Below are 12,292 nucleotides of genomic sequence, written 5' to 3' on the forward strand. Positions count from 1 at the left end.
AAAAAAAAAAAAAAAAAAAACCATCTCGGCGAAATTTCGGTGTTTTTGAACCCACCGAAATTAAACGAAACGAAACGAAATTTCGAACCTTGCTTACCAGTCATCCTGGAATCTCAAAGGCAAAGGCATGATTCTATCCTCTGGTTGCCTTCCTCCTCAAAACTCTTCTCTGCCAAGGCTGCTTGGGAGTTTGCTAGGAGTCATGGTCGGCCCACCCCTTGGCACAATCTCATCTGGTTCAAGCATCACATCCCCCGCCAATGCTTCACGACTTGGAGAGTATTCACAAAATCCTTGCCTAATCAATCCTTCCTCAATCACAGAGGCATTCCAGCGGATCTTATGTATATCCTGTGCGGTAATCAACTGAAAAGTATTGAGCATCTCTTCTTTGATTGCATTGTCTCCTCTATCTGAAAAGAGATCCCTACCAAGTGCTGGCCTACCAAAAGGAGAATTATTCCATTACATAGGGAATGGATTTGGATGGATATGCCATTCTAGGGGAAGTTTATATGTGATACTATGGGAAAGCTCGCCTTCTGCGTAACCATTAACCAGATCTAGATGGAAAGAATTCATAGGAATGGACTTCTAAACTCTTGCTCTCTTGATAAGATTTAGGGCTCCATCTCTTTTGGTGTCAAGGCCAAGGTTTCACAAGTTTCTTCAACTTGTAATCCCTCCCCTAGAAACCGTCATATTGTAAATTCCTGGAAGCTATCTAGCTCCATCATCAGAAATAGCCCTCCCCTTTGAGTTGGGTTTTGTTTCTCTCCCCCTCCCCTCTTTAGGGGCTGTACTTTTTCTTCTGTTTGGCAATGATTATTTATTCACCTAAAAGAACTATTTCTTCAAAACCTAATCTTTAAAAAACTTCCTGTAGCTCGAGAGAGAGTATGTTAACAAAATAGGTAATTTTTTCTCACAATTTATCCCTTTGAACACAAGTTTCAACTAACAGTCAGTCCATAGAAGTAGGTATAGATATTCACAATATGAAGTATTTTACTTTACCAGCTTCTGAAGAAAAACAATTATTATTTAGAGAATTCCCATCTACTCATTACATTGCTAAAGAAGTTCCAAGAAACAAATGGTTTATAAGGTTGATTAAAGTATATCTTGCCAAGCGCCTTGCCATTTCCGCCTGTAAACCCAATTCCTCCTAGGTCTGGCCTAAGATTCTACTTGCTAGGTCCCTTGCCATTTCCGCCATCCGCACTCGCATCGGTAATGGGACCACCACCTTTTGGCTTGACAACTGGCACCTTGCCGATGTCCTCTCCTCGATTATAGGGAACCACCTAGTCTATTCCTCCGGTATTCCCAAAACCTCTATGGTGTCCTCAATCATCTCCCTTACCTCTTGGTCCCCTCCCAACTCTCCCTCTCTTGATTCTATTTGGAATCCTCTCTCCCTTTTTGCCCCCTCCCCCAGAGTTGATCAAATCATTTGGACCCCATCCTCCTCGGGCACCTTCTTCCCTATCTTAGCCTGGAACCTCATCCGCTCCCTTCCCCTCCCATTGCATGACCTAGCACAATTCTGTCTGGTTCAAAGCCCATATCCTGCGCCACAGCTTTACTGTTTGGAGAGCCTTCTCAAACTGCCTCCCCACCCAAGCCTTCCTCATATCCTGCCACATCCTTTTCCCTGCCTGCTGCCTTTGCTGGAATGGCCATGAAGACACTGACCACCTATTCTTCGACTATCCTTTCTCCTCCCGCATCTAGAAGCTAGTCCTTTCCAAATGCTGGCCTACCCAGAGAACCCCCCCTTACCCTATTGAGAGAATGGCTTTGAATTGATATGACCTTTTCAATTTCTTCCATTTGCGACACCACCGGAAAACTTGCTTTTGGAGTAGCCATCAACCATATTTGGATGGAACACAACCTAGTAGACGGACATCCAAATCCAAATCTTTTGAGTTGATTTGGAAGGCCATCTCTTTTGATGTCTCCTCCAAACTAGGTTCTCTTCCCGTTCGTCAAGTCATTGACACCTCAAGAAACAAGCTTTTCTTCGTCTCCTGGAGTCTCCCCCTTGTCAATTCTGGACCCCCTGCCCCCTAGGGCTGTATCCCTTCCCCTGGCCTTTTATTAATTATTCATTCATCCAAAAGAAAAGTATATCTCATTAACTTCACCTTGAAGCAAAAAAGGCTAATAGAAGATCAAGTGCTTAGTTTCAATCCTAAAATGTCCTCATCATAGTTGTCAAGGTGACCCAAGGTAGTGGAGGGATGCCTAAGAGCTTAGGAGACAAGGAACCCACCCAAGTGTTGCCTAGGGAACCCAAGGTGCCCAAGTGTTACATTTTTCTTTTTCCTCTTTTCTAACATTATTTAGTATAAGAATATATATATATATATATATACATTAAAAATCAACATTAACCACATCAAGTAATCAAAAAAGCATATATTTGTTTATGATAATGACAGTTTGCCTCCCCAAGAAAGGAGGTCTAGGTTTGAGACGCATCAAAGATGTCAACAAGGCAAGCATCATCAAGCTTATTTGGAAGGTTGCTTCTAAGAAAAAAAACATTTGGGTGGATTGGGTGTATTCGCATCCTCTCAAGCGGGATTCTTTTTGGTCAGTCCGCTCTCCTTTCGATGCCTCCTAGGTATGGTGCAAGTTAATCTCTTTAAGATCTAAGGCTTCCAGACTTATCTCCACCTGTATTGAGGATGGCACCTCCACCTACCTTTGGCTGGATCCTTGGCACCCTAAAGGAATCCTCACCCAGGTCCTCAGTGCTAGGAATATGGTTGCTAATATCATCTCTGCTGATTCTTGGCACCCCCTTGATACTGACTCCATCCAATTGGCTGAAATCTGGTCATCTCCCAAGCATCCCTCATCCAGGTCTTAGGAGAACCGATACTATCATTTGGAACCATGCCTCGAATGGCAAATTCAGTGCTAAGTCTGCCTGGGACTTCTTCAGACACATGGTCCCCCCTCCCCTTGGTACAAGCTCATCTGGTTCAAGCATCACATCCCTCGGCACAGATTCACAGCCTGGCGAGCCTTTATGAATTGCCTCTCCACGCATACCTTTCTCATTCAAAGAAGGATTCAAGTCTCTCCTACTTGCTACCTTTGCGGCTCCGAGCCGGAAGATAGGGATCACCTCTTTTTTGCCTGCCCCGTCTCCTCCTTCATATGGAAGTTTGTCCTCTCAAAATGCTGGCCGGTTAATAGAAGAATTCTCCCCTTCCAAAGAGAGTGGGTTTGGATGGATATGATCTTCCAAGGGAAGACCATTTGTGACTTAGTGGGAAAACTTGCCTTCTATGCTACTTTAAATCAAATCAGGATGGAGAGAAATCATAGGAAATGGACCTCCAACTCTCAGACGCTTGAAAAGATTAGGAACTCCATCTTCTTTGATATCAAAGCAAAGATCTCCAACGTTTCTTCCTCTTGTTCCCCCACCCCCAGAAATTGTCACATTGTTGCTTCTTGGGAGCTTCCAAGCTCAGTAATCAGGAATCTTGTTTCCCCTTGAGTGTTTGTTTTCTTTTCTTCCCTCCCCCCCTTTTGGGGCTGTATATTTTCCCTTCTCTTTGGTAATGAATTATTTATTCACCCAAAAAGTAATCAAAAATTGACAATTAAGTCACCTTAAGTCATAAAAAATCAACATTAAGTCACAATTTTTTTTTTCAAGTAATCAAAAAATTGAACATTAAGCCACATCAAGTAATCAAAAATCAATATTAAGCCACATCAAGTCATACAAAATCAAAATAGAACTAGAAGGCAATAGAACTGAAGAAGCAAGCCATTGAGTGGAAATAATCATTGCCTTGGTATACCTAGTCTCACATTTGGTTTATACTGTTCTCGGAAAATATGATCTTTTCATAAGTAATAAAATTGCTCCCGATTTAGAGAAATGTTCTTGTTCACAAATAAGTTTGATTGGTCAATTGAAGTTTATTTTTACATGAGATTTTTTGTATCAGGTAAAGCACAAAACCAACTTTCTTACAATCCAAGATTGCTTAAATCTGATTTATATTGAAGAAATTATGTTCCGGTCAAAGCTTATTTGTTGTGTGCGAATGCTGATTAAAATCGCCCTAAATAAAAATAACTTTTTAGATATCAAAATAAAAGATTATTTTACCGCTCTTTCAATTTCTGTTGATGTTCTATCCGTAGTCATCTAAGCACTTAGGTGACCAAGGTGCCCAAGTGTTATTTTTATTTTTCCTATTTTCTAACATTATTTAGTATGCTACATATACCTTGTATGATAAAAAATCAACATTAAGCCACATCAAGTCATAAAAAATGAACATTTAGAGAAATTTTCTTGTTCTCTAGTAAGTTTGACTGGTCAAATGATTTTATTTTTACCTGAGAATTTTTATATTAGATAGAGCATAAAACCTGCTTTCCAATAAGTCTAAGATTAATTAAATCTAAATTGTAATGACAAAGTTATGTTCTAATTAAACTTAAGTTAAAGTGACAAATGCTGTTAAATTTCCTGAATAAAAATAATTTTATGAACATCGAAAGAAAAGAATATTTTACCACACTTTTGATTTTTAACAGTGTTTTACCATTATAAGATTTTTAAGATTTTCAGAATTGAGAAAAACACAAGCATTTGAAAGTTGAAAATGACCCCGACAACAAAAAATCTAGTTTTTGTTCTTGGACTAGGGGTTGACTTTTTTCCTTTTGGAATCTGATTTTTAAAATATTTTAATTGGATTTAAATAAAGGGTATTCGTTTATTTATGAATAATATATTAAGTAAATGTAAAACACTCACTTAAATGATTTTTGACATAAATAAGTGCTGCATCTTGCAGTAAGGCGACAATGCATTAAGGCGATGGTCGCCCAGACCCCAAGTAGGCCACCTAAGGAATTCCTTGACAACTATGGTTATATCACAATAAGATTTATGAAATTTTTAGACTTAAGAAAACCCCTAGCATTTGAAAGTTGAAAATTGCTCCTACAACCAAAAAGTCCACTTTTTGTTCTCGAACTAAGGGAGTATTTGCTTATTTATGAATAATATCTTAAGTAAATAAAATAAAAATTATCAACAGTTGCTTAGACACCAACTAAACCGCCCGGACACCAAGCCGGCCACTATGCGACTCCTTGACAACTATAGTCCTCATTACAATTGACTGAAGAAACATCAAAATCAATAAAATTATACTAGATGGAGCAGCAGCTTGGGTTACAAAACTGGCAAAGAGAGCACGTATATAATTTCACATTTTATATCATTTTGAGAAACAAAACAAATTCAAATTTAGACGATATAATGTAAGGACAGATTTGTTAGGCAATGAAAACCTTTCCCAGCTTTTGCTGCAAGGTTTGTCACCTCAACTTCTAAGTTAGCCAGTCCCTGCACCAAAGCATTTACAAACAATTCCATGAATAATGAAATTATGAACTGTGATTTTCTGTAGAATATACCCACATTGACAACAAAATAGTCAAGAATGTTTAAAATTCATTAGAATTTTACAGATTCAAACTTTCCCTTCAGTAAAAAAGGAAAGCAAGAAATATGATATTGATCAAAATAAACAGAAAACTTGATACATTGAAGTAGTGATGCTTTACAGAGTTGAAAATGCTAACCCAGTTCCCATTACCCTTACACTTTTTTAATTTCAGGTTGGTGGGCAATTATTTACATCATATGTATGTGTATGAATTGATTACAAATTTTCCTGGTGTTGTGTAGGTCCCCTCCGCCACCCCACCCCACCCCACCCCACCCCACCCCACCCCTTTTCTTTAGTTTTACTTAGGGACTTAGACCAAAGCCTCAAGGTTTTATTCAATTAATAAATTTTTTGAGGGTGTGCAAAGTAAAGTAGTTTTACTTAGGTCTTACATTATTTTAAGCCCTCCAGCAGTGTTCCTTCATGTTGGTGGCTAGGAAATGTTGTGTTGAGATGTTAGGGTTAGGGATTGTGGTTCCTAGTTCGGACCGATTTGCTCTTCTCCTCAGGTTGGGCATCCGGGTCGGTCTGTAGAAGTTCTTTGAGGCCATGTGGGCCTTGATTGATGCCCTTTGGCTTTTGTATCCCTTTTGGGTTTGTAAATTCCCCTTCTGGGGCTATATTTCCCCTCCCCCTTCTTTTAATGCAGTTTTCTATTCACCAAAAAAAAAAAAAAAAGGAAGAAGAATGCCTTGTAGCCATTGTTAAAATAAATAATCAATTAAGAAGTTTGCATGGTTAACATGTAGAAGTACAAAACATGTTTGAAGAACAACTAAAAATGCAAGTCAATGAAATTTAAATTGAGATTCCAATATTCAGGATTCAGATATGCAGCCACTTCTACATACATAACCAGTGAATGTTCTGTGATATTGATAGTGCTGGTATAGACTTAATTTTCACTGACCGGTATGAAATTCAGTACAATGTGTACATGAGGCCTGATATCATAACAAGGTAACCTACACTCTGTATTTTATCTAAGGCAGGAGCAACACTATGTTAGTAATTATAGTTTTTTTAATCCCGAGGTTACTATTTATAATTGTTTATAGTTTGATCAGCAACAGCAAGATACTTCCGTTTGTCCATAAATGTGTCAACATGTACAGGCATACATGATCAAACTGGGGGCTTTATTTTCAATTGGATTGCTTAGCACTTTGGGTACATGAGTTTTTGAGTCTATAATATTATTTTAAGTTTTTTTTCCTTTTATAATTACAAGTCAAAGTCCTAGTAAGGGTCTTTTGGATTCTGTTTTTCCCAACGAAAAATAACAGCTGGAATGTCATCTTAATTAATTTTCCCAACGAAAAATAACAGCTGGAATGTCATCTTAATTAATTTTCATTTGCCAGTGACAGATTTGATGGTCAACCTATTTCAGATTCATGATGAAGAACCCCTCATCCCTTGCTTTTTCTACTTAATTTTCTGCAACATACAGCTTCCATAATTCCTAGTTGGACCCATTACCCTCAGGAAACCTGAGAGTGAATGAGTCTTTCTATTCAGTCATTTGAGTTGTAGCATGCTTGGAAGTCTTCTACAGACAGGCATTGGAAAGTAATGCCTGACCGAAGTGATGCACAAAGTTTCATACGCACACAAACACAGGACTGCGTACTCAAGCATGCACACAGAAACCATACATTCAGTTAAAAAAGCCTCAAACACTACGAAAATAACATTGGACAATTTCTTGTGATTAGAAAAAAGTAAATGATCAATGTGGAAGTCAACAAAACCTAAGTTTCATAGCCTCACCCAAGTGCAGAATTGTAGAACAGCTTAGAGAGGCAATCATGATCAAACAGAAGTAGATGCAAAAGAATCAGCAGGAATTTGAAGAAACAGACGAAAAAGCTTGAAAATGGATTACTATGTCCTATTTCGTTCTATACCTACTGGATAAAAACAGAGAATTCTTCCAATTGGAGATTATGAGTTAAAAGACCTTGAATATTTCTTTCCTAGTTCTATATAAGTTCAAAATATTTGCTCTTGGGATAACACCGTTTGACTTCTGAAAACTTTTGGCAGGGAGAGGAAAAGACAGAGAGACTTGGAGAATATCTCATTGAGAGGTTTTAAAAAGGATCTGGCCTTTGGAGAAGCTATCCAGACTTCTGCAGAGGATTCTCCAATCTCTTCTCCATGCTGTCGTTTCGTTTCCATTATTTCCTAATTTATTGTGAAGGAAGTCAATTTCAATCAATAAAAACCAGAAAGATTGGAAATATTTGAATTATTCCCACAGCTTCCCGTACAGCCTAATGCAACAAAATGATTTGATACCTTCTGTAACTAGTTATCACAAACTCAACATGATTAGGGCCTTTCTCAGCTGACTCAGCAGACAATAACTGCCTGCAATTATCTCAATTCACAGTCTGCTAATTTGGAGTTCCCCAAAATAAATTTAAGCCGTATCACTATATACGAAGTTCGGGAAATACATTGCCTGATTGCATCCTAAAGGAACAATCAGATAGATTAAAGCCATTAAATAAGTTCTCCAGGCTTCCAGACTGAAATAAAAAGTATTAATACATTCCAAGATGGACTCTTGGGGAGGGGGAAGGGGTCAAATGCAAAATGTCTCATTGTGAGAGATGCTGTTGGAGGCAACAACTTAAGCCCCAGCCCAGCAATGCTAGACAAACTGTTTGGCCCAACACCCAAATGGTTGTAAAAAACTGGTCTGGTACAAGAGTTCTGGACACAGCTGGACCAGGTGCCCTCACTCTGTCATTAAAATTGCTTTAGGACTGCTCCTGCTTCCATAACATTGGTTGGATTCTGCAAATATTTTTAATATGGTGGCCATGCTAACAAGATACAATGCCCACCACACAAATTTAAACTGGCAGTTGAAAATGTAAGAAAATCAATGCATAAAAAACAATTAGAACAATTAGATACCTTCCGAGGAACTTCAAATATGAATAATTCATTCCACTTGGCAGTGCCAGAATCCAGGTCATTACACCTGGAAATTGAAGGCTTCACACATTTAGTCCGTGCACTCTGAGGGAAAAGCTTTCGCTGATCAGTTTCCCGACTATCAACACCAAGGCGCAAAGCACAGAAGAAGTTATGGCTATTTCCATCATCAACAATAGGTAGACCCTGCAAAAGTAGAATGTGGTCATGTCCACTCATAAAGGTTTAATCGAAAGGTTCATAAGAAATTCAAAAATAAATTTCCCTATGTGTACAACCCTGGCCTCGTATATCTGTACAGCAACATAACAGCATGCTTCTCTAGACTCATCTGCAACATTCAGTCTATCTGAAAACCTCGGAGGTGGCATCCATGCAGAAATGCAGTCTTCATGATGTAGCAGCTCAAGAGTTTCAGAATTTTGCTCAACTTTCTTGAGATAAATATCACATCCAAGCCTATTCTCTATAACCATGGTCCGAAAATCTTCATCCAATGCTGAAAAATCTGAATCTTCCCCGTGTCTAAGATGGCTACTTGCGTCCTGGAGAGGTAGTTTATTAATAATCACATATGTAGGATCTGAACAAACATACTGCCAAACTCTTTCATCAATAGGAGAAGTTCAAATAAATTTTACCTCGTTTACCTTGACAGATTTCTGCTCAAATTCTGCCTGTTTTCTCCATGAAACTATAGTTTCTGCAAATGTCTCAACATTTGCAGCACTAATGTTGATATTTACAATACTTGTTGCAGCAACACGCACTCGCTTTCCGACTCTTGATGCTATATCTAAGCTGGTGTTATATGTTTCAAACCTACAAAAGCAGAAAAATTTAGAAAAAAAAAAAAATGTGAACCACAAAGAACAGAAACCAGAATTACAGCTCATTGATACTTTACTTGAATATTCCATCAAACGGCTCCACTAGTGGTTCCCATGCTTCTAATTGTGTATTGAATGTGGAAGCAGCAATTGAAGATATCAGTACAGCATTCATTGACTCTGGTTTACCATGTGTTGCAAGGTTGATGTTTGTAATTGTTGTATCAAACAGTGGTGTCATCTGAGAAGGTTCAAAATTTCAAAAACAAAAATAATTATCTTTTCAATCGAGAAAACAAATAATCTTTTTCTTTAGGATGCTTACCATCCCACATAAGCTGTCTACCACTGTCAAAGAGAAGCATCTTAGCTTAATTTCACCATTTATGTTCTCCTGTGTCTTTGGTTTCACTGAATCATCTATACTGTAAGCCAAACGGCTAGATGGTTTTTTCAGATCAGAGCGGGCAAGGAAAGTGTGGGCCTATACATGAGAGCCACATAAGATTATATTAGATGGTTAGTAATGCATTTACATTGGGCTGAAATCATAGTTGTTAAGGCATTGTCTAGGCGCCTTGTTCGTATTGCCTTGATTTTTTCCCTCCAAGAGTCGCTTAGATGCCATGACAACTATGGTTGAAATGTGATCTGAACAATATCAAAAAAGAGTAAATAAAAAAGAAAACATAGCAATTATTTTATCTTAACCTGATTTTCAACTTTCCAAATGCTCCAGCAGTCAGAACCCTTTGAACTAGAAGATGTTGAAATGGGAATCTCTAGAATGTTAGTTTGGTTAACAAGATCCATACGTGGGCAGCAAAAAGAACTCATACGTGGTGGTTCATCTGTTCTTGATACAACGCATCCCATAGAAGTGTAACCCGGGGGAGCAATTGGGTACCAAAAGAAAGCTTCATCAAGACCTTTCCTCACCATATGCGCAGCTTTAGTGAATTGCACAGACTTTGCAGAAATTTCGGGATCATCATCCTTAAAAATGATTCCCAGAGCAGGCGGTTCTAAGCTGAAAGTAACAAACACCAAAATTTATCAGAAAATGTAATTTACAAATCTGATAAAAGCGATACGGAAAGTTTGAATTGATCTAACCCCTCAGTGATGCAGTCACCAAGTATGGCATATCCAGGATGAGGTATTGGTCTCCATACTGAAAATGCCTGACGAAGATCACCACCCCTGTCCCACCAAATTCTTTCGAAATGTGGGGTTGACATAAAACATTTACTGGGTTTTGAAATTGATCTGAGAATGTCCCAACCAGAGGAACTAGCACTCTTCTTACTTCCTTGCTGATCTCCATCGCCTCGGTTATGAGTACCATCTGATGCATTACTTTCTGAGGAAGAACGGAACCAGTTTGAGTTTCTTAAAAGAATATGAGACAGCTCACAACCACTGTTGGAAGGACATTCTGCTGCAGGATGGGCAAAAAATGATCCGACAACATTATCAAGGCACCAAATGCTAAATCCAGAGGAGAACCTTGGATTTGATGGAATACTAAAAATGCACTCCGAATATACTGCAGAAGTCATCAGATCTGAACGTATGCAATAAACGATGTGAGTTGGTGGTGGTTGGTTTCCCATGTGTGCTACACACCCTAATGCTGAGTATCCTGGTGGTGCAATGGGAAACCAAAGTGAGCAATCGCCAACATCATCAGATTGGGCTCCATCTCCTTCCAATCCATATATATCAGAGAACAAACCAATGAGCTTGAAACCAAGAGGCTTCCGTACACGCCCGTAAGTGTTACCGACTGCCATTACTGCTTGTGACGGAGGTATAGGCCTGTGAGATGCAACAGAGTTAATTGAAAAAAAATCCATCCCAACCAAGAAAAATGGAAGTGAAACATTTGCCCAAAAGAATTATTCGCAATTAGCTTTTAAGTGGAATATTGAATGCAAAGAAAGACGCTGCATGTGTTTTGGATTTCTTAATCATTACAACTGCTCATCCCAAAAGGTCAAGCTGTTAAGGGCAACAACAATGTATATCAACAGACAACACCCCCCCCCGGGCATGTGCCCCCCCCCCCCCCCCACACACACATGGCTCTACAAGTGACCATCAAGTTGTGGCACCAAGTGTAAGGAGGCAGGGGCACAACACATAACAAAAACCCCTCACACTTACCAGGGATCAAATACCAGAGTAACCTGACCTCCTGGCTCTGATACCATGTTACAACGGCTTATCCCCAAAGCTCAAGCTATTAAGGGCAACAACAATGTTTATCAACACACAACACAGTGTTAAAGTTGCTGTTTATTAGTTATGGTCTACTGTAGGGGTGCCCGTATAATGTTTCTGTTAGAATTCTATCAAGAGGAAGGAGTCTATGACTTCCCTTGGGTTTTTCTAGTCCTATTAGGACTATGGGTTTGGGTTTTCGTAGTCCTATTAGGACTGAATACAGTTGGAAGTTAGCAATTAGTGTTAGTTTCCTGTTTTGTTCTATTTTGTTCTTTCCTTTCTCTTTACAGTTTCTTTTCTTGTTAAGGACTCGTGTGTAAATACATGTAAGTCCATGTCCTTCAATTGTTATTGTTATTAATATCAATAAAGGCATTGGCTCACAGTTAGTGGTATCTAGTCTGACTGCAAGCAATGCTTCCTTTTCTCTCCTTTCTACTCCTCTTTGCATGGGTGGTTCTCTCAGTTTCAGATTCTACTGCAATCAACTCAACACATAACATCCTGGCCTATGTTCTCTGGGATTGGGTGGAGGAATGATTCTAGGAGTCGGATCTATCAGACCCTTAAAATCTCAGGACACGGGCCTTTGTAATGCATTGCTAATCCTGAACCAGGGAGTTTCAGTTGAAGATTAGCTTGCGACAGGATCATAGATTTAACTGATGACCTTATGATCTTCTCCAAGGCCAATCCGCTTTTGGTCAAGTCTTCTATGACATGTCTCAGGCATTTCGAGCATATGTCCGGTTTTCATATCAACCAATCCAAATC

At 39.0% G+C, this 12,292-nt stretch overlaps 1 protein-coding gene across 3 annotated transcripts in view; it reads right to left on the reverse strand.

The window, feature by feature from the left end:
* LOC122090931 overlaps window positions 1–12,292 on the reverse strand; it is a 158,447-nt gene that overhangs the window by 20,694 nt on the left and 125,461 nt on the right. For 2 of the 3 annotated variants that reach the window (XM_042660708.1, XM_042660707.1), the window contains exons 39-46: window positions 10,406–11,110; window positions 10,001–10,319; window positions 9,615–9,773; window positions 9,367–9,530; window positions 9,101–9,281; window positions 8,738–9,004; window positions 8,439–8,645; window positions 5,347–5,401 (exon numbers count right to left, since the gene is read on the reverse strand). In XM_042660708.1, the coding sequence (XP_042516642.1) occupies window positions 5,347–5,401; window positions 8,439–8,645; window positions 8,738–9,004; window positions 9,101–9,281; window positions 9,367–9,530; window positions 9,615–9,773; window positions 10,001–10,319; window positions 10,406–11,110 (2,057 nt within the window). The remainder of the gene's footprint in view (window positions 1–5,346; window positions 5,402–8,438; window positions 8,646–8,737; window positions 9,005–9,100; window positions 9,282–9,366; window positions 9,531–9,614; window positions 9,774–10,000; window positions 10,320–10,405; window positions 11,111–12,292) is intronic. The other variant, XM_042660709.1, reaches the window with a different exon arrangement.

Source organism: Macadamia integrifolia, chromosome 10 (assembly GCF_013358625.1).
Source record: "Macadamia integrifolia cultivar HAES 741 chromosome 10, SCU_Mint_v3, whole genome shotgun sequence".
Lineage (NCBI taxonomy): Eukaryota > Viridiplantae > Streptophyta > Magnoliopsida > Proteales > Proteaceae > Macadamia > Macadamia integrifolia.